Source organism: Podarcis erhardii, assembly GCF_964252035.2.
Source record: "Podarcis erhardii genome assembly, chromosome: 15".
NCBI lineage: Eukaryota > Metazoa > Chordata > Lepidosauria > Squamata > Lacertidae > Podarcis > Podarcis erhardii.
In genome coordinates, this window is record NC_138505.1 from 14,331,968 (window position 1) to 14,359,333 (window position 27,366).

At 47.7% G+C, this 27,366-nt stretch overlaps 3 protein-coding genes across 7 annotated transcripts in view; 2 read left to right on the top strand and 1 right to left on the bottom strand.

Moving 5' to 3' along the window:
- The first annotated feature begins 301 nt into the window (after nucleotides 1–301).
- RNASEH2C (ribonuclease H2 subunit C) lies at nucleotides 302–4,996 on the top strand. 2 transcript variants are annotated; one of them, XM_081843042.1, is made up of 4 exons: nucleotides 302–508; nucleotides 2,858–2,964; nucleotides 3,042–3,161; nucleotides 4,265–4,996. In XM_081843042.1, exons 1-4 carry the CDS (start codon nucleotides 346–348, stop codon nucleotides 4,292–4,294), a joined length of 420 nt encoding a protein of 139 aa, XP_081699168.1. In that variant the 5' UTR covers nucleotides 302–345; the 3' UTR covers nucleotides 4,295–4,996. The 2 variants fall into 2 exon arrangements, with proteins under 2 accessions (XP_081699168.1, XP_081699169.1); XM_081843043.1 differs by having other exon boundaries at nucleotides 2,861–2,964.
- A 169-nt stretch (nucleotides 4,997–5,165) lies between these two features.
- On the bottom strand, nucleotides 5,166–20,304 carry KAT5 (lysine acetyltransferase 5). Of its 4 annotated transcripts, XM_081842947.1 has the most exons (14): nucleotides 20,162–20,303; nucleotides 20,012–20,078; nucleotides 18,538–18,606; nucleotides 17,524–17,660; nucleotides 16,979–17,158; nucleotides 15,637–15,717; nucleotides 14,549–14,623; nucleotides 14,171–14,419; nucleotides 11,807–11,896; nucleotides 10,284–10,424; nucleotides 9,345–9,438; nucleotides 8,130–8,289; nucleotides 7,239–7,320; nucleotides 5,166–6,032 (listed from the first exon to the last, which is right to left on the bottom strand). In XM_081842947.1, the coding sequence occupies exons 1-14, from the start codon at nucleotides 20,171–20,173 to the stop codon at nucleotides 5,898–5,900; spliced, it is 1,572 nt and encodes a 523-aa protein (XP_081699073.1). In that variant the 5' UTR covers nucleotides 20,174–20,303; the 3' UTR covers nucleotides 5,166–5,897. The 4 variants fall into 4 exon arrangements, with proteins under 4 accessions (XP_081699073.1, XP_081699075.1, XP_081699072.1 ...); XM_081842949.1 differs by lacking the exon at nucleotides 16,979–17,158; XM_081842946.1 differs by having other exon boundaries at nucleotides 14,171–14,623.
- Nucleotides 20,305–23,128: 2,824 nt separating this feature from the next.
- The window catches only part of RELA (RELA proto-oncogene, NF-kB subunit), a 31,733-nt gene continuing 27,495 nt past the window's right edge, over nucleotides 23,129–27,366 (top strand). The window contains exon 1 of the mRNA XM_081842929.1: nucleotides 23,129–23,558. Within this exon, the coding sequence (XP_081699055.1) occupies nucleotides 23,144–23,558 (415 nt within the window). The 5' untranslated portion in view covers nucleotides 23,129–23,143. The remainder of the gene's footprint in view (nucleotides 23,559–27,366) is intronic.

Sequence of the window (27,366 nt, forward strand, 5' to 3'; positions counted from 1 at the left end):
GTTTTTTTTAAAAAAAAGAGAGAGAAAATGCAAAAAAACCCAAAAATGCTGCAGAAATGTGGGAGAACCGAATTGAAGATTGGTAGGAGGGGTGTAAAATGAAAGGCCGAAACTGGCAACCCTTTCCTGGGGAACGAACACCCTTTTCGAGCCGGACGTGCCCGCCAGGACCCGCTGAAGGCGGACGGGACTTGCGGAGGAGAGTCCAACGCGCGCTGGAGGCGGCGCTGGGCTGGGCGCGACCCGGGAGTGGATGCGCCTGGGCGGGGCGCAGGAGGGAGGCTGCTCCGCGGGAAGGAAGGAAGGAAGGAAGGAAGGAAGGAAGGGCGGACGGCTGTGCTGCTCATGGCTGGCGAGGAGCGGGGCCCGGCGCGGCTGGCGCTGCCTTCTTTGCCCGGGGCGCCCCGGGAGCGGCTGCACTTGCTCCCCTGCGCGGTCCGGCACGACGGGGCCGCTGCGGTGCGGCGGTACTTCGCGCCGGCCATTCGACGGCCCGGAGAACCGGAAGGTGAGCCAAGCAGGAGGAGAGTGGGATGCAGACCCCTTGGGCAGCCGGTTATGGGGCACTAAGGCCCCATTGGATCGAGAGGGGACTTTTATCTGTCCGTGTGGATTTGGGGAAGGGGGTAGGATTTGCTCTGCAAGGGGGGAGAGAAATGGCGCAGAATCCGAACTCGGGGCCCCGTTGAACTCAGTGCAGTCTTGTATCTCGAAGTAGGCCTGGTCTGCGGACACACCATATCTGCTTAAAGCACGTTTTCCCACCCCCACCACCCCAAAAATATAAAATAAAAAAGAATTCTGGGCAGTGTAGTTTTAGCCCTCACAAAGTTATAATTCCCAGCATCCCTTAACAAACTACAGTCCCCATAATTCTCCGAGGGGAAAAGAATGTGCTTTAAAGGAACTTTGTGTAGTCTCCACCCTGGAGTGGATTGCGCTGCGAGGGGTTGGTGCTGCTTGAAGTAAATGGGGCAGGGGAGACGATGCAAGGGGTGTTACCTTGGCAGGCTCAGACTTCCGAGTGCAGTAATGGACCACCAGGGAGGGCATGGGAGAGGGTGGACAACTGGGGGGGGGGGAGAAGAGGACTGGGTTCCTGCACCTTTGATTGAACAATATCTGCCTAAATTCCCTCTTCTGGACAGCTATGAAAGGTGCAGGAGCCCTGAATCCCCTGTTCATCTAGAACAGGGGTGTCAAACTCAAATTCATCGGGGGCCGCATCAGCAGTTTGGTCACCCTCAAAGGGCCGGTTGTATCTGTAGGACTATGTGTCCACTCTTTATTATCATAAATTATTGTCACTGCATTCAATTATTACTGTTTTTTGTAATAATGTAAGTAATAACTAGCTCTGAAAGCAGAAACATAGTCAGAATAATGGCAAGTAGATATTCAAATGTACAATTATTGTACAATTTATTGAAAAATGATTTTTGGTAACAGACAGTAATTTTTTTTTTTACCGCTCAGACTTTTAAGCAGAATAATAAGCAGACACCCCCCCCCCCCACATACATCATATGTACTTACAGTACAGGAGAGAAGGGTTCAGGCAGCCGTTGGATCTGTCACATCACAGGATGGCATGCGCTCAATATAAAAACAAGTGGAGGTTTCCTGAATGCATGTAAAGTGGAGGTTTCCTGTGTAGAACGGCCGGCGCCGCTAGAGGGCAGACGTTCTCTGGCTAGTAGGCTGCCGCGCATAAAGCGAGAATAAAAGGTGAAGGCTGGCAGCCGGCGACAGCTACACGGGTCACATGATGAGGTGGATTCGGCCCGCGGGCCTTGTGTTTTACACCCGTGATCTAGAACAAACAAAGGTGCTTTCTACCAGAAAAGACCCCTTAGCCCATCTAGGTCAATGTTGTCTACACTGGCTGGCAGTGATTCTCCCGCACCTCAGGCAGGATGTTCCTACCCTAGAGATGCCAGGGATTGAACCTACAACCTTCTGCATGCAAAGCACGAGCTCTAACCACTGAGCTCTGGCCCTTCTGCGCTGCTCAGGTATTTAATGATGTTGTATTACACACCCTGGAAGAGTGTGTATGGAATCCAGTAATAACATATTTATTTATTTAGAAGGCTTGGGGTTTTTTTTTTTACCAAAATAAAAATTATCACAAGAAAAATGACACCATAGAAATGCCTCCTATAAGTAACAGAATTGCTCAGGTGGCGTTTCCTGCCTTCAAGGCTAGACCTTCCTTAGTCTTGTTCCCCGAGTTGAACGAGGATCTCAATTCAACCCCAAGCCTTTGCTGGCCGCCATAACTGCCAGTCTTCAACATCCTCTGAGGTCTTCTGGGGCTGATCAGCTCCAAGTCCCTCAAGCTATCATGGAAGCAAGCCTTCCCTTACTGGCGGCCGGTGCTGCGATTTGGAGTAGCCTTTGTGGCATAAGAGTTTTGTGACCCAAAACATTCCTCGATCACAGCTGCTGACACCAGGCCCTCTCCCCCACACCCATTATATTAATGATAAAGTAATATGCTAAAAGAATAAACTGATCGTCACTCTAGAAGCCTGTCAGAAATTTGCTCATTTCCCTCTCTCTTTCCTTCCCTAGTTTCACAATATATTGTGATAAAACAACAATATTGACTATGTTAGAACAGAGTGGCTGGGGAAACCCAGCCAGATGGGTGGGGTATAAATAAATTATTATTATTATTATTATTATTATTATTAGGAGCAAGAACACATGAGTTTTGCATACAGGTGGTTCTAGGAGGGATTTCCAGTTTAAAGGGACTGGAGAGCAGGTGGGGAGCCCCCTCTCTGCCTGGAAAGCCCAGACTGAGAATCTGTTTGTTTGTTTTTGTCCTCGGTCATCCTGCATTGCCCAGCAGAGGCATCCGTATCCTTCCGTGGGCGGAGCCTAAAAGGGAAGGAAGTCCTCGTACCTGAGGGCTACATGGGGCTGGTCCTGGAGGAAGATGATGCAGCTTTGCAGGTGAGTTGGGTGGGTGGAGCCTGGAGAGGGAAGGGTTGATCCCCGGATCCCCATTGACTGTCCCTTCTTTCCTACAGGAGCGGCAGGTGCGGGTGAAGTCTACCTTTGAGTCACTCACTGTCTGGAACCTGGAGCAGGCCCCCAACAGCAGTGATGAGATCCTCATGTCCTTACAATGGCCAAAGATTGCTGAAGGGGTGCGTATCTTATCTATAAAGGGGCAGGGAAGCTCAGGGTGGGAGGGTCCACTTGGAAGCATACCTTCAGGCCCTTTCTGTAAATTTTGGTATTATTCCTGTAAGTTACGGAAAGGAGCTGGGTATGGTTAGGGTGAAGATGTGAGAGCTGGGAATCTAACAGTCTTCATGTAGTATCTGCAGGTGCTGTATGGCTCGTGTATTGCTTTTCTTTTTTATGTTGTATTTTATTGTGCCCCATAGAATTCAGATTGTACCGTAAAATAAATTTTAAAATGCAATCAAAAATCAGTATATTTAATGCAGACACACTGGAGAGCACCTGAAAGTTTGCGGACTAATTTGGGAACCCGTTCTAGATTTCTGGATTTCCTGTGGCAATTAAAAGCAGGGTGGGGGAGCACTTAGCCCTCCAGTGCTGTTGGACTCACTATCAGCCCCTGGCAGCCTGGCCAATGGTCAAGGATGATGGGAGTGGTAGTCCAACAGCACCTAAAGGGCCACAGGTTCCCTAGCCTTGATCTCCAGGGTCCCCTCCAGCTCTGATTCCATAGGGCAAATACTTTAAAAACATGCTTCTGGAGAAACAGACGCTCCACTAAACATTGGCCTTATTGTGTATTTTGGGAGGCGAGGGTTTTGGTGCTGTTCCCTCCCCACCCATAATCTGTGGCAGGGAGCGGCAAAGGCAGGAAACACGCACAGCACCAAAATCAAATAGGGTGAAGCTGAACAAGTGCAGGGCTGCATTGGTAGAGTTTGACACTGATGCCGCCTTGCTCAGCCTAGCAGCTTTCTTGCCTTGACTCCTCTCTGAGAGTGGCTTAATTCTGCAGTTCCTCCTCTCTGACTAGAAACACCGTCTCTTCTACGTTGTTAGGGACGGTGTCTGGTCAGACCGACTCTTACGTGCATCTTGTGGACAGGAATGTGGCTGTAGCAGGTGGGGAAACGATAGCCCTTCAGCTGCTATGAGACTCTGACTCCCATCAACCTCAACCAGTGGTCAGGGATGGAGATGAGAGTTGTAGCCCAATAACTTCTGCTGGGAGGCTGCTGGTTCCTCATCCCTCCTCTAAAGGATCCTTTTTGTTCCCTTGTAGATCCATGCTCCTGTGGCTGATGAAGAATGAGATGGGAGCTTGTGACTGCTGGTGACATGGAAGTAAAAAAAACAAACAGGCTGCACTTCGAACTCTGTATTGGATTTTTTTGGGGTGGGGGGGCTAAGGAGTCCTTTTTCTGCAGGCCCCTCATTTTCAGATTGGATGCTGTTGCTAACTCAGCCCCACCAACGTGCAGATCTGTGCTTTCCTTGCATTCAGCCTTTTCTTTTACAGTATTACCATTCAAGTGGAACTTTGCTTTCGATCTTGGTCTATCTCTGCAATATTATTTTTTTTAAAGCAAGTTTTTGTGGGCTCACTCCTCACCAAAGTGACTTTTGAGAACGTGCTCCATCAAGTCAAAGGATCCTTCTGCCACACCCGGTTCTGGTGGTTTCCCTCAACTACATAGATAAGACCATGTCAACACTGCTTTAATTCCCACGCTTTCTGTCTCCCAGGAAAATCTTGCAACTCCAGAGTTTTGGACACCCCTATCTTTTCACAGAGCTGTAGTTCCTACAGTTCCTCAGGAAGAGCGCCAGGGTAGTGGAAATGGATTTTAAACACACTTAGTTTGTATTGCAAAGACTCAGCTTTGAAAACCCCTTACAAGGTAAAGTGATTGTGGCTCCTTATATCGCATATACTTACACCACAGCTCACCAGCAACCCCAAATCCTGGGAACTATAGTTGCAATTCCCGTAATAAACGTAACGTTTCCAGAATTCTTTAAATGTATGATGTGTACGCAGCCATCGCTTCAACTGCTTCAGGCTGTAGTGGCTCTGGCCTATAAGCCTCTTCCTTCTCAGGCTCCCATTTGCTTGTCTGAGGGTCTTGGTTTTGTGAAAAAGCAATACCATATCCAGAAAAAAGATGTACACACACATGCCATTTAAAAACCCATTTTGTTAATTTATTCTGAGCACAGAAGGTGGGTGGGGTTTGCTTTTTTTTTAAGGCTGCTCCTCCGGTTCATGAAGACTCTGGTTTTGGGGAAAGGGAGCGAGAGAGCAAGACTGTCTTACCGTATGCTAACCTATAACAGATTCTTTCCACACTTTCACCCCTGTGGATGCTGCTGCAGCCTCAGGCAGTAGGGGAGAGAGCAGCTTTCTAGAGCTGCCCTCCAGCTTCTCCACCCAAGGAAGTAACTGCACAATTCCAGCCTCGAAAGAAGGATACAGCAACAACAGTTTCTCTGCCTGCAGCTGAAACGCAGCAGAAAGCAGCTGCCCTTCAACTGCCTTTGTCAAGCTCCAAACTCTGATTTGTGATGGTGGTTTTATATTTATATATATAAATAAATATCCAGTCAAAAAAAAAAAAAGGGTGGGGGACGGCTTGGGTAGCTTGGTCTGTGCTTTTTCCACTTCTGTACACAACCGCTCAGCGAGGGATCCAAAAAGTCCTATATACAAATAAGCAGGCAAGTCCAGGGCACGTGAGGCCCAGGTAGCAACGCCCCTAGATGTCTGGCTGGCTGACGGTGCCTGCTTCGATAGCCGACTGGAAAATGTCTTCGAAAGAGCGCATGGTCACCTTGCCTGATCCCCATTGTCACAGAAAGTGAGGAGGAGGGTGGACGTCCTGCAAGCAGCTGGTCCTTACTCAGGTGCGCAGGCCTCACCACTTTCCTCTTTTGCTCCAGTCCTTTGGGGTGAAGTGCAGACACTTGGAGTCAATGCGCAGGATTCGCTTCAGCATGGCACGCTCATGTCCATCCACGATGTCCTCGGAGAGTGTCAGGATATACTGGCCCTAGAAAGGAGATGTGTTTTGGTTCTGTTAATTTTAAAGATTCTAGTCCTCATGACGGGGACACGGCTATACTTGAAACACTGCTCACTCCCACCACTTCTGTGGCCACTATGGTTCAGCTCCTGAAATCCTGCATATTAAATACCTCTTCGGAGTTCCTGGCGCTTTTTGTGACAAGAGGTAAATCTGACGTGGCGGAGAAGCACAGACAGCCAAGGGCTGCAGCATCTCCCTGCCCATCCCTTTTCATGGAATCTCAGGAAAAATGAGTCTCGTCTTTAAAAATGCCTGAAAGCAGGCCAAAGTTCTAGCTGGTTTATCTTGAGGGGAAGGAACACGTTTCCTCTGCTGCCCCCATTACTGCAGGTGGGGAAAACGGAAGCCAACAAGCTGTATCACTTTCAAGTGCTGCAACTCCCTACCCCACAAGAAATTTCTGCAGTGTCTAGTCTTCCCTGTAATGCTATTCCCCCTACCCCCACAAAAAACCCTCATACCTGTTACCCTATAGCAGCCTTCTCCAAATTGGTAAGCTACATGTATTACTGGACTCCCAACTCTCATCTTCCCTGACCATTAGCCATGCTAGCAGGGGCTGATGGGAGTTGGAGTCCAAAATAGATGGAGGCCATGGGTTCAGCAAAGGCTGCCTTGCACAGCTCCTCTACTCCTGGCCATGCCACTGCAAAGACATCAGCCACATCAGTAGAAGCAGAGCAAGTTATGCAAAACTGCATAGACAAACTGCAAGAACCTTAGCACATCACCGCCTGTTGTTTTTAATCCCTCCATCAGCCGCACACAAACAAAATTCACATGCAGACACATCCATCCCAAGATAGTGTGTCCTCCATGCAGAGCTGGTTCATGTTACTATAACACTTCCCTCCTTCAGGATGAATTCAGCCCAAAGGTGGAGAACCTGATGCCCTCTAGCAATTGTTGGGACTTCCAAGTTCCATCAGCCCTGACCATTGGGCTAGACTTGCTGGGGCTGATAGTAGTTAGGAATCTAACAACACCTGGGTGCAGGAGACTTAATTCCCCATTTGTGATCCCCATCTGTGTCTTTGTCTACTGGGAGCTCTAGGGAACCCCTAAATTGGGAGCCCAAACTTGCCCATTAAGCTCCAAAGTGGTGCCTAGAAATGTTGGAGTCTTGCTGCTGCAGAGCAAATTGCATGGCCATTCATTCAGGCATGCTACCTTGTAGTAGTTGATGAGGTTGAGGTATTGCAGTGTCGAGATGACATCCTCCTTCTTGATGCTTGTGATTTCGCTGATCTCACTGGAAACAAGGAGAAGGAATACTGAGTGCAATCCAAAATAAAGAAGGGCTAGTGAAAGAGGGAGGCCAGTCTTACAACCTTAGCGTGCACCTCAGGTAGTGAAGTGGGCCACCTTATTATTTCTAATCAGTTTTTTAATTGAAAGTTTTCAACATAGAATACAATAAAAGCCAAACTAATCCGAATAAATATAAAACAGACAAAAAAGATAGAAAAAAGAGAAGAAATACAAAGCCCTCTATTAAGGCTGCGTCTTAACCCCTATTTCAAACGAAAGTGAGCTCTCCCAGCTCCTACCTGGGAGCTTCTCCCGATCGACTTTTTTCCTTGTTTTTTTGTCACATGAGGTTAGGAAGTCACAGGTTATGTGCTAGTGCAGGCACCCCCAAACTCTGCCCTCCAGCTGTTTTGGGACTACAATTCCCATCATCCCTGACCACTGGTCCTGTTAGCTAGGGATGATGGGAGTTGTAGTCCCAAAACAGCTGGAGGGCAGAGTTTGGGGATGCCTGTGCTAGTGGCTACACACAAAAACACACACAGAGGGCTAATTTACGTGGACATGACCTCGCACACCATTGTCTCCCCATCACAGCTCCCTCCCCCCTCCAGCTATTTGGCAAGCTGAGGGGAACATGATTTTCTGGGCACCCACTGCATGGTGTCTTCTCCACCCCATGCAAAAAATTAAGCAGCGAGGGGTTGCCATCAGCACTGCTAAGGGCCGCACTGAAGGCCTTCCCAAGGGGGCTGCCCAGAGGCTGCCCACAGGGGTTTCAGTAGTGAACTTTCATTACTTGGACCTCACTTGATAGTGATCTGTGGACGCTCTCCGGTCTCCGATTTGAGGTTCATGAGGATCTCGAGGATGGTCTGGGACCAGTAGCTGCGGTAGGACAGGAGCCCCAGGTCCGAGAGAGGCTTCTCTGGCGTGCCTGTCTTCCCTTCCACCTTGGACAGCTCATAGCCTTGAGGGGAAAGAGTGAGGCAGCTTGAGGGGGGCTGTGAGAAGATCCCAGTGCACAGGAAAGAACAATGTGGCGGATGGAAGAGATGACTAAATCAGGGAAAGTTCTACCTATCTGTCTCAAGCCACGGAGTTTAAAATGAGGGCCGAGAGGCGCCCTCGACCCAAATTTTAAAGAAGTGAATTTTTATAAATAATGAAAATACAGCACTCGACTGGTGGAACTGGGAATCGGCAGAATTAGGAGTCTTTCCCACAATGTGAAATTGGGACTGCCTGCTCCATGGAACAAGCACTTTCTAAAATAAGGAGCATTTCCTAGCTGGGAGACCTGATAAAATAGGATATAACTTTAAGTGTCTTAATATGCGGCTAGCAAACATCACAGCAACCTCAAACAGGCTGTTGTTTATAGCAGCACTCCCCAACCAGGTGCCCTCCTCGGCCTGCCCCAGCTGGATTTTCTCCCCACAACCCATGGCCACCAACAGTCATGTGGAAAGGATCCTGTGGTGTTTTTGATATGTTAATATTTCTAATATATTTTTAAAATATGTAACTGTATTACTTGTAAGCCACCTTTGTAGGATTTCTATCCTGCAAGTAAATAAATCTATGTAATACACAGATAAAGCAAGCATAACTCTGTGGCTTTGTTTGTTTTAATAAGCAACTGAGTCGTCAAAGCAGGATCTTCATACCAAACTACCAAAAGTGCAAGTAAAAGACTAATTAGACAACACATCTAGGGTGGAGGGTGGGGGAAGGTGCTGAAGTTTGGGCTTTGAAGGTTACTCAAGATGAGGGAGCTACACAGCTGTGGGGCAGCCCCACAAGTGCTCTTCCCCATGTTTGCACATGACAATCTAAACATGGATGCACAGATGAGGGCACCTCTAGAGCCTCGATGTGTCAGGGAAGAGACTGTCTCCTGAAAATGTCAGGAATGGTTGGGCCAAATCCAGAAAAACAACCTCTGGGGATATAGGAGGGTTTGATTCAACAACCTGCTAAGATTCAAATGGAGGATTGAAAATAGAAAGAGACTCCACTTACTGAACTCAATCAGCAACTTTCCGTAGCCCCGTCTCTGGTAAGGGGGCAGCGTCAGGATACAGGCCACGTTGTAGTCCTCCGTAGATTCCTTCTCCTGCACGTAGTGGCAAAACAAGCAGCATGTTAATTTTCACTGGAGGAGCTGTTCCAGCCCTTCCAACACTGACTCTCCCCGGGATCCCTGACATTGGCATGACAGGAGATTTCCCCTCTCTGTCCCTTGTCAAGAGGAAGCTGTTTAGGTTTGACCACAACTAGCATAATGGCGATTGCATGAGGACAGTGCCCATTCTTTGGTTTCATAACTGTTGCAAAATTCATCAACAGTAGGCCCTCAACTTTTATTCTATAAACTAAGTTTCCAGTCCTTATGGCTGCAAGGAAAGCCTTGAAAATGTAATGTAATGCCTAATGAAAATGCAATGCCTAATGAAATATCAGAAGGCAGAGAGGGACTGAGCTGGACAGGTCTCCAGTGCTCTGTGTAGATCCTCACAGCCAACTTGCTCCACAGATAACATTAGGCTGTTGCTACCAGCTCTCCCCCTAACTTCTTTCTCCTTGCTAAATAATAATAATAATAATAATAAATAATCTTTATTCCCAGAGGCAGGATGAGGATGATAAATATCAATACAAGTTGGCCCCTGGACACATTTGCAAAGCAAAGACATTATTGTGAGCATTCCACAAAATTTCACTGGGGCTAAAAAGAATAGCATTCAGTTAGGTAAAACTCTCAGCTCATGGTGGAAACTTCAGATCCAATTCAATCGGAACTGTAACTAATTTAAGAACTTGATGATATTAAATGTATTTGAAATAGACAAATGAATTTTACACATACACCATGCAAATTAATATTACATTAACACATTATCAATTTAGAAATTCTTAAAATCTATCCGATGTATGCGTACATTAATTTTGCAACGTTACCTTGGAGAAGTAGCCGACAATGTGGAAGCCTTTGCTGTCGTACTCTGTCATTACGTAGAAGAGGAAGGGATCTGTGTCATAGTAGAGGGTCTTGTGGTCCAGGAAGCACTTTGCCAGGAGGCAGAGGTTTTGCGAGTAGCTCTGAAAAGAGATATGGAAAGGGTAAACAAGCACGTCCTTGAGAAAGGAGGGCCTGAGATTCATCTCTAGCAGTGAAAGGCTGTGGGGCAAGACTGGACTGTAGGGGGAGGGAAATCACAAGCCATTTCAAATATGAGGCTATGAGCATTTCCCCCTCTCAGCTTCACATACAGTGTCTGGAAACCCAGTGCTTCCTCCAGGGAATTTAAAATGTGTTTTTCCCAGTTCCAAGGAGAGGGAAATTCGTGTGTGATGCTCACTCCATTACATCTCCAGAAAAACAAGGAAGCAAGTGGAGGGGAGAGAAGACAAACCCAGAAGTTTCACTTCCAAACACCCCTCCCCAGGTACTGAGCATATGACCTTTGCTTTTGGATCAGTTTCAAGACTTTTAAAACATGCCTGCCTTACAATGTGGGGATGAACCTCCACCCTATCTGCCCACTCACACAGAGACAACTTGATTGGATTGTTTCCCTCCCTTCTATTCTGCCCCAAGACTTGTCAATCCATACATCTGGATTCTGGGAGGAAATGGAGGAAAGGAAACGAGCACACAAAGAAAAGACTTTTGCAATGAAGGACTGAAAATGCCAATTTTGCATTCTCTGCCATTGTGAATGTCTTGTCGTACCAGATGGGACACCCATCTGCCTTGCCTATCAGTTCAGACCACACGTTATGTGACTCAGTTTTGTACCTTTTTCGCATTTGGGTGGGTGGGGGGAGCAGGCAGCAGGGAGGGCCAAATTTACTGTTGCTTGCAGAAGGCCCAAGGTTCAATCCCTGGCACCTTCTGTTAAAAGGATCAGGTGGAAGGGGACAGGGAAGACCTTGGAGAACCACAGCCAGTCAGACGAGAGAGGGTACTGGACAGGATGAAGAAACCGCCTGCTCTGGCATTTGGAAGTTTGTAGCTTTACAGGAAGAGACCATAGTTCAATGATGGGGAAACTGTTTTGCATGCAGAAAGTCTTGTGTTTAATCCTTGATTTCTCCAATTAGGAGGAAGAAAGATTTCTCTGTTTTGAGTTGCTGGAGAGCTGTTGCCAGTCAGAGCAGACATCACTGGGCTGAGTCAGGTGTGGAGAAACCGCTGTCTCCAGAAGTTCCTAGATAGCAACCCCCACAGCGACTGAGGCAGTAATCCAACAACATCTGAATGGCAACAGTTTCTCCCCACCCCTGCACTAGATGAAGCAGTCCCAACTTCGTGTGTGTGTGTGTGTGTGTGTGTGTGTGTGGTGGATGAGATGTCTATGGCCAACAGCCGTCACCAGTGCGCTCTCCATCCCCATCTCCCAAAACAAAGCCCCAGCAATCATCGTGGAATCAGCTTTCCTAGAATCCCTGTTTCATCTGCGCCCAATAACTGCTCTTGCCTTGTTCTTCCGCCCATCGATCTCAAAGAAGGAGATCGTCCCCTTGCGGTAGATTTCGTTCCCTGGCGGATGCCTCAAGTCACACTTTGTCTGCAAAACAGAAGGATCACAGGCTGAACTCTCGCAAGCAAAATCAAACCTTTCTGGGTCCTTGTGATTCTAGGAATTGCATTTGGGGGGCAGGGACATAGGACAGAACAGGGCAGACTGGAGGGTGTGGGGAGGTAAAAGCTCAAGATCCTACAAAGTTGCAGCCCCTTACCAGGCTCCAGCACACACTAGGGATTTTTGTCTGGAACCAATGATACTGCTCTCTAACAAAGTTAACCCAGAGTAAATGCCAGGTGGAGGGTGGGGAATCAAGAACCTAACCTTTAGTGGAGCACACACACAGGGAAATGAGTGTTGCGTCTTCCCTCTCTGGAAGTCCGGCAAGGGGCTCAAGAGTTCTCTCCCATGTTTTACACAATTGGATGGTGCAAAGTAAGCACACACAGTTATCATTTCAATACTGACTCTGGGTTATACAAACTTTTACTGAAACAGGAACCAAACAGGCAGCTCGGTTTAAGATTAGCATGGAGCCAGGACACAGGTTGGGGCAAAGAGGATGATACCTGGCAGAGAATATGGGTGAAGCCCCCTCTCCGCTCCGTTTCAGCAAAATATAAAGAACTGTCCTTAAAAGTGATTCACGAACTGGTACAGAACTCCCAGAGGCCTGTTACTCAATCATATTTTCATTTATGGTCTCTGGCTTTTAAAGAAATCAATACAATTTTGAATTGTTTTCTTATCCCTTCTGCCCAGCTTGCACCATTACCTATTTTTGAGGAAGCTGGTCTTAGTATACATAATAAAGAGCTAATTGCTCATTTTGAGATGGCTGCTAGAGCCACAATGGCTCATTTCTAGAGAGTTCCAAATGGAGCCAATATTTCTTTTTCGTATTCCAAAGTTTGGGAACTTGCTTTATTATAAAAGCTGACCAACAAACTATGCATTTCCAGGGGACAATGTAAAAAGGATAGATTTTTGGATAGATTTGTAGGGGTTTGGTTTGATTATATTATATTACAGTGGTACCTAAGTTTAAGAACTTAATTCGTTCTGGAGGTCCATTCTTAACCTGAAACTGTTCTTAACCTGAGGTACCACTTTAGCTAATGGGGCCTCCCGCTGCCACGGTGTGATCTCTGTTCTCATCCTGAAGCAAAGTTCTTAACCTGAGGTACTATTTTTGGGTTAGCAGAGTCTGTAACCTGAAGCGTCTGTAACCCGAGGTACAACTGTACTAATGTCAATAAGGAAGAACACTGCCTGCTACCTCCCGCTGCTTCTCAATGGATTTGGTTGATTCAAAAATATACGATACTGTTCCTCTTTAAGATTCATCCAACCCAAGACAGTAATGGGTTTTATTTTATACTATGTTCAAAAGTGTACTCTTGTTTTATTTCTGTTGTATCAGCCCGATTTGTATTTTTTGTCGTCACTGTTGTTAGCACAATATATAAAATAAATAAATATATTGACTCCCCAGGTGATTGTAGGAGCTTTTTGCACAGAACTGATGCAATCAGGCGGCTTGAGGAGCAAAACTGCTCCAAGTCCTGCTTCTCGTATAAAATACCTCAGGGGCATGTAGAAAACTAGCCTGCAAGGGTGAAGAAGCAAGCTTTCCCTCCAGTATGTTCCCATAGGGGTGTACTCAAACAAGCCCTATCTCATCTGGAGACGTTTTGCCAATCAAATCTTCTGAATGCACAAACTGGCACGATGGGCATGTGTAGCCTGCAAGGCTGTGACAGAGATGTGACAGTAGGCAGACCTGTCCTCCAATAGGCAGGAGAAGACCAACAGCTCTACTAGACTCAATAGGTTTAACCTCCTGGAGGCTGCGTCAGGCAGAAATCCCAGGCTAGCATCAGGTCTACCAACCCTGGGCAATGGGTCTGCAGAGATCAGTAGATCCCCATCAACAGGTCTGCTGAGCCCAACAGTCTCCAGGCATGTCCGACAGCCAGTCGGGACGGTAGACCTGCCTGGCCTCTGGCTCTGCAGGAGCAGGCACAGTATGGCATTGGGCTTACCTGCTATAACAAGTCAGACTGGGCATTAGGTCTACCCAGGCCAGAGACCAGGTCTACCAACCCAGGAAGATAGACCTGGCGTCTTGAGAAACAGGCGGGTGTGGGCAACTCAGGGTGTTGTTAGACCTGGTATCCCAACGGTAGCCAGCATGCCGTCTCGGGAAGCCGCTAGGTGTTGGCGACAAAGAGCTGGCTGGGAAACAGAGCAATCCAGGCTGGCAGACTTTGGGTCCCGGATGACAGGCTGCCCAAACTGGGTCCTGGGACTTACCAGGTGCCTCTGGAGACATTTGAGGCTCTTGACGTACTTAAGGCAAAACTCGCAGAGGTAGAGGACGGGGAGGGTGGTGAGCTCCTGTGGGTAGGGCGAGAAGTACCAAGGCTTCAGGCGGTGCCGCCCCAGTTCAATGCACTCAATGTTTTTCATGCGCGTGATGATGTCATCGTGGCTGCGGTCCGAGACCAGACTGCCTGTCATGCGTGGGGCTGAGGGGATGCCGTCAGAGCTGTCCTGGGAGTCCTGCTCACAAAAACCGGGGGGAGGCGGGAGATTCTGGATGAACGAGGAAGAGCCACACATTCCTTCTTCCAGGCTGGTGCCCCCCTGGGAAGCAGGCTGGCAGGCACTACCCCAAGCCCTGGCACTTACCTCATCAGTGCCAAGGCAATTGGATTTCCTCTTCCTGCCAGGCTGGGCAGCCACCGCTCGGCGTGCGGAGCCATTCTGGAAGACAAAAACGGGGTCAAGGAGGATGTCAAAGAGAGCAGGGGACAGTCACTGCCCATGCATTCCCTCCCCCTCTCTCCAGCTCATGCAGAAAAGTATTAAAGGCACCTCAAAAAGAGCTCCAGAAAACTCACTGAGGGACAGAAGCTACAGCAAGAGGGAGGAACTTTTTGCACCTTGAGGTGACTCACCCATCCAGGCAACTTTTCGGGGGCCGCCCGTGGTGGGCAGGGCCAGGAGAAAACATGGGTGGAGGAACAATGGTTAACTTACTTATACGTTCCTCTCCATCCTGGCACCCAAGAAGCAGTATGAGAATTCAAGGAGACATTCTAGCCAAGCAAAAATAGTCAAGGAGGATGCAAGCCAGGTTGGTGAAAGGGTTCTAAGGGCAAGACAAAGAGGTCTGGAGGGCTGCTAAAGAGGAAGGCAACACATGCATCCCCGCTCTTTAGGTCACAAACCTATTTGGCTTGGGAGGTATATTTATTTTTGGGAGGTGTATTTATTTATTGTAGCTCATCTTCCTCTTCAGAAGTCAGTGTGGTGTTCTCAGGCAGGCCTACATTCCAGACCCTGTCCTGCTTAGTTTCAGACCGGTGCCATGTGTTCTGTGGGCCAACGGCCCACATTGGAGCATGAATAAAATCCAGCCGCCCTCCCAAAGGAAAAGCTAAAATTCCACGCCGTCTGCTTGGGTCTCATGCGCACACACCCATCCCCTAGTGCTGTTCTGTAAGTTGAGGTCAAAATCAAATGTGGTTTTGCACAAAGGCAAGGATTCAGATTTGGTTTCCTCGTTAAGAAAACGCAAACTCCAGCCTTTCACCAACCTCTGTTTGAGTAGCTGGAGGAGCAGCTTCTGCATCCTGGGTGTTTGTGGAGACACTCACAGGCTCCTCTTCAGAACCTGGCTCTCTCTTCCTGGCACAACCCCCAACAGGCATAATCCCTTACCTAGACCCATTCGTACAACAAGAACCACTGGAGGTGGGTGCGGAGTGGCTTACCTGGGGGAACACTGATGCTTGTGTTGTCTCTGTTGGGGTGGGGATGGGGGTTGCTGGAGAAACTACTTCCACTTTCCTCTTCTGGAAGAGACAGAAACAAAGCAAGTTATTTCTGGGGCTACCCATCCCCTTCCTCAACAGCCACTGATACGCTTCCAAACACATTTCCATGTGCCCACTCAGTTCCAAGCAGAGATCCCCACTTGCATAGCAAAAAACATGGTGACTTTGACCCACAGCCCACACGGGGATTGGGCCTTGCAGGGAAGGTCATACAGGGGTTATGGCTCAAGTTCATCTGCTTTGGGGCCTTCATAATCAATCAAACCCACTGGTCCATCTAGCTCATTACTGTCTACACAGATTGGCAGCGGCTCTCCAGGGTTTCAAAAAGGGAGGCATTCCCAGTTTTACTTGAAGATGCTGGGGATTGAACCTGGGAACTTCTGCACACAAAGCAAGTGCTCTATCACTGAGCTCCGACTCTTCTGAACATTTACAGAGATTACTTGTCCCCCATCCTTGGGGACTCAGTCCTGCTTTGTACAGCAATCTTCTGCAGTCAATGGAGCATGTATGGCTGTCCCAATCCCACATCTGGGGGGGAGGGGAACCTTCCACAATGGAAGGTCTGCTTGTATGCTCACAACAGCTTTCCCCCCACCTCTGGTATCAGAGACTTTTACACAAAGACACCTTAGGTGCAGGGTGTGTTTTAATGGGTTTGCAGGCAGACACATCACAGAGAAAGAGAGAGTCCATATAAAAATGACAGCTGCAAGTAAAACGCCCCCACCCAACATTTAAACTACGATTCAAATCTCTAACTTGCTTAACAGCGAGGCTGTGAAGCAAGAAACCTGGGGACTTGGGGCCAAATGAAGTGATTGTAGCAGCTAAGCTGGTTTCAAACCAAATAAAATTTCCAGGGCAATTAGTCAGCAATAAATGGACGTCTGAGTAGTATTTTTAGTGGGGCTCCACGGTCATTCACAGGCTCCAGACCCTGAGCGACACTCAAGAGCTTAGTTCAATGAGTAATATGGTTCTGAATGCCAATGTGCACAGGGCACTGTACTGGAGGCTTGATTTGAACCCGTTCTTTATTTCTTTGGTGTTTTTCCTGAAGGGGGTCACCTGCACTACTCTTCTTTGACTCGGGAGGGAAGAGAGTGCCCTCAAGATGAAGGCCAGAATGCCCCCGGGCTCCTCCCTTGGAGGCCTCCCTTGCCAGCCCAGACCTTGCCCAACCCCGCCCAGCTTGTGCGGCCTCTTGAGAACGTGCCGGGTAGACAAAAGACACAAAAGGAGCGAGCCGGGGCGGCCGGGCGCCGGTTCGTACCGTTGAGCGATGGTTTGGCTGGACGCAGGAGCTGGAGGAGAGGGGTTGGTCGGGCGAGCCGGGGACGGCCTCCCTCTCTTTTGGTAGGTTAAAACGGAGGGTTATCTGCACCGGAATGGGAAGGGTTTTACCGCTGGATGGAGTTGCGGCTGGTTGTAGAGACAGATCCAAGGTCTTCCTCTGAGTGGGGGAGGAAGAGGGGTGTTACCAACACATGGGAGGGAGGGGCAAGGGGCGGCACTGCCGCTCTGGGGAAGGGTGCAGGGACCACCATCCCCACATGCTGCAGGCTGGGCAGCACAATAAAAGGACACAAGGGACAAGACCGGAAGAAAACCACCAACGCTTCCAAAGGCCTCGTTCCTTATAAAGTCTTGGCCCAAAGAGACCTGGGGGAATGGGACGGGGAATCAACCCCAATGCTAATAAAAGCACTCTCTTCCCCAGGTCCAGACTAACACCACCACCCACCGATCCCTTGCCAGATCACGTCCTTCCAAAGCCGCCCTTCCTCCCCCCCCCCCAGGGCCCACATTTCCTCCTACCACGTCACGTTCCGGAGAGCTGGGCCGTGATCCAGGCAGCCCATTCTTGGTGGGTGTCTTCGCTTCCTTTTTGGGGAACTGTATCTTCTTCAAATCCAGCCGGTCATGAGTCACCCATTCATCCAGACGCTTGTTAACTGCATGGTTCAAGGCAAGGGATAATTTTCCCACCCCCATCTTTAAGGAGGAATGAGATGATGATAAAAGCCTGGCTCTGGATCGCTTATCTAGCCAGCAGCAATCCCTGTTACATCCTCCCTATCTTTCTAGGCAGTGCCCCAAGCTTCTGCCTGTCTTCCCACCTGCTTGTTTACAGTAGCTGCCAGCTGTCTATTTTTGGTGACCAGATTTCATTACGTACATATACACATCAAAAGCAAAAACAGGTCCCAAGGGCTGGAATGAAGAGTCCATGCCTTTTGGCTAATCTTGGTAGTCACATCCCAACAGGGGAAGGATGGAGTCTTGTTTTTGGCCCAATACTGAGTTTCAAAAGCATTCTCAGGTGTTCCCAAAGTGAAGAATGAAGTCAGCAACAATCAACTCCAAAAACTTTTTTTATTAGGACTGGTTCTGATGCTCAGGACAGATGGAAAGGAAGTTTATCCATGCATTCACACACCCCTGCTTAGCATGCTGGTTCTGCTGTGAGCTCTATGGGCAGTCTGCTCCAGAACCTGTGGCCCTCCAGATGTTGTTAGATAACAACGATAATCAGCCCCGGTCATTGGCCAAGCTCGCCAGGGTGGAGCCAAGCTGGCTGGGAGTTGGACTCCAGGTTCCCCATTCCTGCTCTGGGAAAAGGCTGGTCTACTTCCCCATTTAAGTGGGTAGACCAGTTTTAATTACTGGATAGTAATTTTAAAAAATTCTACTTTCAATTTCTAAGTATCTTGAGTATGTTTCTATAACCTTTTGCCTTCCCAGATGTTCTTCATCATTCCTATCTGGAATAGCCCTTTTTATGATTTCATCCTGCCCACCCTCCAAATGGATTTGTCCCCATCTACTCACAGTCAATGTAGTGAACGTAGAAAAGTTTTCGACCGCTGATGTCCTTGACGCTAAGTATTTCAGCCAGTGCTGTTGAAAGAAAGAAATATATTATCTAAGAGAATGTGGAGGGAGAGAGAGAGAGAGAGAGAGGAGACCACTTTGTGGACCTCCGAAAAGGCTACTACTAAAAGTGTCAGGAAGACTCTCTTATTTGGGATTCATGCGATGCAAATGTTATATCAGTGGGCCTGAATATTTTATTTAGAGTTTAGTTTTAACGCTCTAGTCTGCCACAAGGATCTCTGTAAAAAAATTCTCACAATCAATGTTCTCAGTCTGTGAAATGTGAGTATTAAGAACTAATGTGAGCCTAGACAAAAAAAACACCTCAAGTTCAAATCCTGGTTGTAAGACTAGATGGCTGAGGGCACTACTCTTTCTTAACTCAATTTATCTTTTCAGATATGAATAATAGGTAAGAGTGCTGTAAAGAAATGCTAGCCCTGACCTGCATTGCCAGTAATCAATGTCATGGATGTATCCAAATACCAGATTCTGTTACTGGAACTCATCACTGACAGAAGATTGACAAATAATGGGTAGGATAAGGGCAAAGATACAAAACAGTTTAGAATATGATTTTGCCACAGATACTTGGACTTCCTTTTGTACATGGAGAACAAAGTGTGTTTCGTTCTGCAATACCTTTGATCATAAAGTCATCAAAACCTGTTGAGATTAATAAATTCCATTCGCTCCTTTCCTCCACTGGATTCTCCCCAAATTCCCAGAGACCTCTAGACTCCTTGACATCTTGATTGTGGTGGAACTCAAAACTGCACTAGCCTCCAATGAATTAAGTAGAACATATTTCTGAGATGGCATAGGTAAGACTGTGCTGTTGGTCCCACCTCATTTGGCCCATATTTTCAGTTATAGCAGGCCTTTCATGCAAGGAGCTCAAGGTGATACATACAGGTCTCCCTTCTCTATTTTTGTCTAAACAATCCTGGAAAGTAGGCTGGACAAGTGTTCTTCGCCAGATTTTGCCTAAACCTCCACTCCCATCACTCCTGTCCACCAGCCAAGCTTGACTAGGGCTGAGAAGAGTTATAATTCAACAAGATTTGGAGGGCTGAAGGTTCTCCACACCTGGACCAAGATTACAACTGACCCCAATTCAATCACTGAGTGTTATAGGCAGATGAGGATTTGAATCTGAGCCTCCCCATGTACCACACTCCAATACACTGCCGGATGCTCTTTCGCAGCCTGACCTTAGACCTGACACCCCTGCGGTGCTGGCCCTCAGCCTCACCAGCCTCTTTGACTCCACCTTCTTGTCCATGCTAACCCTCCCCAAGGTTCATTGGTAACAGATATCATTTCCCCCCCAAGGTGAGAGGTCTCCGCTCTGGGCCATGATGACATCTGGCCCCGCCCCTTGAGCCTCCGCCCCGCCCCTTGAGCCTCCGCCCCGCCCCTCACTCACGCCACTCGTCCTCGTTTTCCTGGTTACGGCGCAGCACGGGGAGGCGACACCCCTCGGTCACTTCCTCCTGCAGGAGTTAGAGAGAGATTAGCAGAGGGGCAAGCAAGCCCAACCAGACCCCCACCCCGCAATCCCCGGCTCTCAACTCACCACCTCCGCCATCTTGGACCCTCGCCGTTAGCCGGGGCCTTCTCTTCCGGCATCTACCAAACAGCGGGTGGGGGGGGGAGAAAGGAAGCGATCGCTTCCGGTGTGCTCCAGATGACAACTTCCTATTTTGCTTTGATCCTTCTATAGGCTTCTTTCTGAACTCTATGGTCGTAGTATCACGTGACGAGGACAGCCAGCTAGAGCCCGCAGGAGAGAAAGGGAAATGATGCTAGTTCAAGTCGTCACAGCGACAGGCGTTGGTGTCACGTGATGGTCTAGGAAGTGACGCTAAAACGCTTGCAACGTGACCTGGCAGCCCTCCCAGAAAACGGAAGTTGTCATTTTTGTTGTTGTAATCTGTGTAGTATGAGCATTTCTGACTTGGCAGTTAACCGACTCCGCCCCCCTTTATTTAATTCATTACGTTTATATACTGCCTTTCTGCCAAGATACCAAAGCAAATTTTGTAAGATATCAGACTGGAGATGTGCTGAGAATTTTGCAATAATATAAAGCATACAGAAGTTGGCTGCAAAATTAACCAACCCTTTCACCAATAAAAATACACCAATTCCCAATTTGGATTTTGTTGTTGTTCTGAGGACCACTAAAGCAAAGTGAAAGCAGTCACTTAGCATGTCTAAAAAAGAAGCTGCCTTTTGTAAACTCATTAGGCTACTCTACAGTGGCAGCTGGCCAAGGTCTCAGCCAGATAACAGTGTTTCTATCCCTGACTATCTGACCCTTTTAACTGTAGATGCCAGGGAGTGAACCAGGGACTTTTCACTCTACTACTCTCACCAATAGATAACAATTCTGTGTGCAACTACAAGCAGGGCGCTGGGTTGTTGTTTTTTGCCCATTAGAATTCCATTCCATACATACGGTAGATAAAAAAGTAAGTTGAAAAAATAAGCAAATAACTACAAAATTGTAAGCAAGCTTTTGCATATGCATTTCTATGGATAGACATAATTTGACCAGAAAACTGCTCCTAATACTAGATGTGTGTCAGTGTTGGCTGTAGTCACATGGAGAGTGAGGTGAATGCATTCAAGGTGTCCAGAAGTAAAATAATATCTTCACATTTCACAGATGAAAATAGGAATACTAGCGGATACCCAGGTTCAAACCCCCAATTTGGTTATGAAGCTCACTAGGTGACCTTAGCAATGGATAGGGAATCGTGTAGATCATTTTGAGCTCCTTGCATAAATGCCTGTATGTGATAAATCAGGGCCCATGTCTGAGGCTGGCATTGTCAGGTACAGTACATGCAAAGGGTTTGCAGAGCCTCCTTGCACTGATGAAATACAGATAACACAGCTATAATTTATGTTACTGATGACATGTTACTGATAGCATTATGTAACTGATGACTGCTTTTCAGAAAGCAGTTGCTGGCCACCCAAACAGTCTAATTAAAGAGCAGAGAGGAAAACCTTTGCTCCAGAACCAAGAATGAATAAACAACCCTGGCTTAAGTTATGTTTTGTTTTTAGTATTTATTCATTTATTTTAAAAACAACTATAAGTATTCAGTTTGAAATTTATTGAAAGGTGGGCCCTTTTTTGTTTACATTTATGGAAAGTAAAGAACACAAAGGTTGGGCGCCACCCCTAGTCCCAGCATTTACCCAGGGTCTGTGTTCCTTTGGATAAAAAGAGGCACAAGAGACTATGGTGACTATGAGATAAATGGCTTGTTCAAATAAATACAACCTGAGCCTAGGATGGAAGTGAACACAGTATTAGATCAGCAGAGGGCATCTCCCTGCTTCTCTCATAGCTTTGGCCAGCTTGAGTCCTAGAGTCATGCTCCACAGTCTCTGGATGGCAGCAGCTCCAGCCAGCAGCCAAGATGGTTCTATCCTTTGTTCCTCCTCCTTATAACAATGGTGTTATGCACTAAGCAATGGTGTTATGTACTAAGCTAAGGGATGCGGATGGCGCTGTGGGTTAAACCACAGAGCCTAGGACTTGTCAATCAGGTCAGCAGTTCGAATCCCCGTGACAGGGTGAGCTCCCGTTGCTCGGTCCCTTCTCCTGCCAACCTAGCAGTTTGAAAACACATCAAAGTGCAAGTAGATAAATAGGTACCGCTCTGGCGGGAAGGTAAACGACGTTTCCGTGCGCGGCTTCCTTGCCCAAAAAAGTGAGATGAGCGCCGCAACCCCAGAGGCGGCCACAACTGGACCTAATGGTCAGGAGTCTCTTTACCCCTTTACCTTTACCATTACCTTACTAAGCTTGGATCTTAGATCAATAGGCAAGTAGGATCCTAGACTGCAACAACTGATTGGCTTGCAGGAAAAGACCAATCAGGCTCCAGGAGGAAGTTAATCAGCCTATTAGGCTGGTAGGATCGTAGAGTGCAACAACTGATTGGCCTGCAGGAAAAGACCAATCAGGCTCCAGGAGGGAAGCAGAATCAGCCAATCAGATGGGACTCATTGTGTAAATAATGTATATAAAAGCCTGAGATTTGGGGAGCAATTCAATCACTGTTTTACAAGCTGCAATAGAGAGCATGAAAGCACTACAGAACTCCGAGTATATTTCAAATATATTTCCTTTAATTCATTCCTGGTATTACATAGCTTTTGTTCTGTTGCCTCTCCACCCCGCAACCCCTTCATAGGTCATCTCCTTGCTTTCCTCTCCTTTTATTATTTTCTGAGAGGCGCATGAGAAGCGAGGATGTTGGGACGCACAACGCTTCTTGGGCTTGCATACTTTTTAATTTCTTAAGATCTATATACCTCGCCCTTCCTCATAAAATCTCAGGGCGCTTCCCAGAATAAAACATTGTCACCCGCAACATAACACTAATAAAATATTTATTGTTGCTTTTTTAAAAATAAAACCCAACAGAATCCAGGTTGGGCTCTCCTCAGAGGTTCCCTTTCCCTCCTGAGCCGGGTAAGGCACTTGCGCCCGATCCCTTAGGCCCGCGATTTGCATGAGAGGCGGGCGGCGAGGATGAGCGCGAGAAGCGGCGCGAGGCGGCGCCTTCCCGGCAGGCGGCGGGGTCACGTGGGGCGGGGGGGCGGTGGTTCCTCCGGCCCCGAGGCGTTGCTGCTGCCGCTGCTGCTGCTGCCGAGGTTCCAGCGGAGCGGGCTGGGTGCGCCTGCGTGTCTCGCCTCCGCCGCCGCCGCCTGCGAGCGCCCTTTCCTGCTGCGCCGTAGTAGTGGGACTCGGGGGGCGGGGAGGGAGCCTGGGCCTGCCAGCTGCCACCGACGGCTTCTAGGCTGGCTTCTTTCCTTCCTTGGAGGCGCCTCTTCTCCTGCTCCCGAGGGCCTGCGTGGCGGTGGTGTCCCCCCCCCGCACCTTCCCCACCCAACTGGCATGGGGGACTCTCTGCCCCAGGGGGGCTTCCAGGCGGCCAACATGGACGGTGAGTGCCTTTGCCTTCTGCTTGCAACCTCCTTCTCAGTTGTGGGTCCAGGGGTGGGGACATCTTTGCCTTTCTGCCCCAGATGTGGGGCTTCCCCACACCCGCTTTAGTGGAGGGAGGAGGGGGGTGCATTCTCCTCCTCCTCCTCCTCCTCCTCCTCCACTTTGTTGTTGTTGTTGTTGTTGTTGTTGTTCACATCGCAACGCATCCGGCAACACAAACGCATACTTTGCCATTAGCAAATGATGCACAACTCTCTTCCTCGTCGTCGTCATTCGCTTACATTTGAAATCATTAGAATACATTGTGCCATTAGCCAATGATACAAAACATTAACAAATACACACAGAAACACAGTTTGGTGAGTTGCAAGCAGTTATGGGTCGGATCCAGTGCTGGCCCCGCTCAGAGAAGGCCCAGTGCTTTTTTTCCCCTGGGGGTACTCAAGTGTACGCAGTACTGGTACATTTTTTTAAAAGAAGAAAAACACTGAGTAGACCTGTTGAAAATAATGGCAGTGGCTATCTTGGGTTGATTTCAGTAATTCTTCAGTATGTTTTTTTTTTTTTTTTTTAAACCATTTTCCCTCAGCTGTGAAGTTCCAAATTGAGTTACAGCAGTGTAATCATGCAAGTAAAACGATTTTCAGATGCAGCTATTAAAACAAAGCAATCCTGAGCAAATGTAGCAGTGTACAGAGTAAAACAAAAATGGAAGATGAGATGGGTCCCACAAAAATGTCTTACCTGTCAAAGGCCAGGGTTAAAGGGGTGAGTTGGGAAGGAAGAGGGAAATGGTTGGTCCTCTGTTAACTAATAATAATAATTTTTATTAGTACCCCACCCATCTGACTGGGTTGCCCCAGCCACTCTGGGTGGCTTCCAGCATATATAAAAACATAATAAAACTAGGAAGGTGTGAGGTCTCTGATTTGGAGGAGAGGAGGAGAAATGTTTATTGGTTTCTTAATAAACATTCCCTATGTGATGAGCAATAAATGAAATGTGTTGCTAGTGTGTGAAAAGATCCACCGATCCCCAGGCATTCCTCTCCAGATGGTGGAGGTGTCAGATGCCATCCTGGTGCCTGGGCATCTTCACTTGGTTGCAAGTGGCCAATAGCCAGGTGCAAAACGAGCCTAGCAATTGGCTGATTTCAAGAGGGAGTGGTATTTGTTTGGGGGTATTCCTCTTGCAACAGGGGCATTCTCTCAGTTGAAATGAGAGGATGGGCATCTGAGGAGGAGGTTGGGGGGGGGGGGGAAATGATACACCATGCACACTTTGTAGGTTTCTAGGCCAACCTGGTGCCTTCCAGATGTTTTGAGCTACAACTTCCACCAGCCAGATGTGGTTCAAAACATCTTGACGGCACCAGGTTGGCCAAGCCTGCTTACAAGTTGGACCTGTGACTGGTTCCTGGAAGAAATTGCTCCTATGTGCTTCACTAATGGCTCCTTTCTGTGTTGTTTCCTACTGGTGCACTTTATCCTTTGTCTTCAACTATAGGGCTCACAATTTCGATTTTGCTGTTGGAGCTGGGGGCAGGGAGGAATTAACTTGTAATAGAGGTTTGTCCCCAAACACGGCTGGTCCCGAATGCTTTTAGTTGGTTATCCTTTCTGGATTATTTAGTGCTGGTTCATGCGCAGTGATATTTGACTTTCTGTAGTTTTGTAGTGATTATGGTTTATGTAGTATTATCAGCCTGCATGCATCTTCAGATCTCCTGTTAGAGTTCTTCTCAAATTTACCCTTCTCAAATGTACCTCAAGCTTTCATGAAGGGGGGGGCAGCTAAACTTAGGGATCCTCTCCTCATGGGGGGCACATATGGTGTCCACCTTGCAAGCTTTTTAGGTGCCAGCTGAAGACCTTCCTACTTGCTCAGGTATTTTAGATTTTTGATGATCTTTGGAATGTTGCTGTCTTCTGTTTGTCTTTGTGGGGCGTCCTAGTGCCCGTCATCAGCATTCGAAACTTCCATTGTTCTAAGTACAGTTTTGTGACAGGGAATTTCATTAATGCAAGCCGTTTCTGAGCTCAGGGTGCAGTATTGCTCCTAAAATTTCAGATTAAAACTACCACTGCTGGAAGGAAAGCAGGACCTTTTTCTGCCTCCCCACTTCCAGCCACTCTCTGAAGACTGGAGAAGGGACCCTCATAATAATATTAGGTGGGCAGGGAGGGGAAGTAGGGCTTTGTTTTTTTTGCAGTGTTAGGATGCGGACTAGACTATGTGAAAAATGAAGAGAAAATTTTAGCTGCAGTTCATTCATTTTCAGCTTTGTATTCTTGTTATTAAAAAGCGTGCCTAGACACTCCATTGCGGCGCCCATAACCTAGGTTTAAGGTGCCATTTAGCTCCTAGCTTTCATATCTCAGTTTCTAACACGGGCCATCATATCTTGCTGTGCTGTGTGAGAATGTGGTCAGTGTACTCATCTGGGTTGTATCCAGCTGAGTTCTACTCCAGGTAGACCTCTTGAAATGAAGAGACCTGTCAGTCATCTCATTCATTTAAATGGACCTACTCTTGGGTGCGACTAATACAATCCAAAACTGTCAATGTTTTTAATGAATGGCAGTGATGCATGTGTGCCCTCTAACCAATTCTTATGTGCTAGGGTGGGAACAGATAAAGCTGCTCATCCTTTCCCAAATGATTCTTCCCTGTCATCATGATGCTACCTTTTAACAAAGGTATGTATGTTCCCTCCATTAGAGCCCTGTGAGGTAGGCCAGGCTCAGCGATAGTGACTGGCTGAAGTTTGCCCACCTGAGTGTAGATTTGAACCTGAGGACACCCCCAGCCCTAGTCTGCCACTCTAAAGTACTCTGCCCTACTGGCTCTATGCTGCAACAAATTCTGACAGTTGCATGAAATGAAAAAACTGTTCCTTTTCTTGGTCTTTTACCTCTTGCACCTGCGTCCCTCCAGGTGTTTGCTGGACTCACAACTCCCATCAGCTCCTGCTAGCATGGCCATTGATCAGGGATGATCAATTGATTTATTAAAAAAAATACACTGTTTATAATAAAAAATATTGGGGAGGAGCTTGCCTTAACAATGGAAGATGCAGTCCAACATCTGGAGGGTGATGGGTTCCCCAGACCCTGCCTTAGGCAGTGGGGAGAAACAACATTGTACACTTTCATAATTTCAAAAAGAAACATCAAATTACAAAAACTGCACCGTTTATTAAAACTCTGCTGTTTGTTTCGAGATGGGGACTCTCTGGACCACCGGATGTTGTTGGACTCCCACCAACCTCAGCTGACACGGGCGTTGCACATGGGTTATGGGAGTTGTAGTTCACCAATATCTGGAGGGCCACAGGGTTCCCTGTCACTGCTTTAGTTTATGTTCCTGAATCACAGAGGTGACGGCTCTGCCTACCATGGTGAGAAAAATAAATGTGCTAGGGCTGCGAGAAGCTGTTGTTTGGTCCTGTTAGCTTTGTGTTGAGGCATTGATTGATTCCATGTATATCCTACTGTTCCTGATGAACCATAATAAGCCAGCAACCCTGGGTTATTGTGATGTATGAAAATAGCTGCTGCTTTAGGTAGCTTGTCTAACACCCCCATCTACCCCAGGGAGCGGGAAGCCGGATTTTGACCTGCAGGCCAAATTTTTATCTCACATACCCTTCATGGGCTGAATCTGACATCACAGTGACATCAGGCGGTGATCAATGACCCCCAGGACATCAAAGCACCGCATGACACTTTTAAAGAGGCCTGCATGCTGCTTTGAGGCGCTGCTGATCAGCAGATTTGGAATCACTGCTTCACCATTGATGGGCC

Bases quoted from the DNA above. Each gene is read 5' to 3' on its own strand.
- RNASEH2C (XM_081843042.1), top strand. From the start codon at position 346: ATGGCTGGCGAGGAGCGGGGCCCGGCGCGGCTGGCGCTGCCTTCTTTG. The intron at 2,965-3,041 runs GTGAGTTGGGTG...TCTTTCCTACAG, and splicing joins AAGATGATGCAGCTTTGCAG to GAGCGGCAGGTGCGGGTGAA. The intron at 3,162-4,264 runs GTGCGTATCTTA...GTTCCCTTGTAG, and splicing joins GGCCAAAGATTGCTGAAGGG to ATCCATGCTCCTGTGGCTGA.
- KAT5 (XM_081842946.1), bottom strand. The intron at 15,718-16,978 runs GTACGAACCGGC...TGTCTCTTCCAG, and splicing joins AGCCAAACCATCGCTCAACG to AAGAGGAAAGTGGAAGTAGT. The intron at 11,897-14,170 runs GTAAGTCCCAGG...TCTGTTTTGCAG, and splicing joins AATGTCTCCAGAGGCACCTG to ACAAAGTGTGACTTGAGGCA.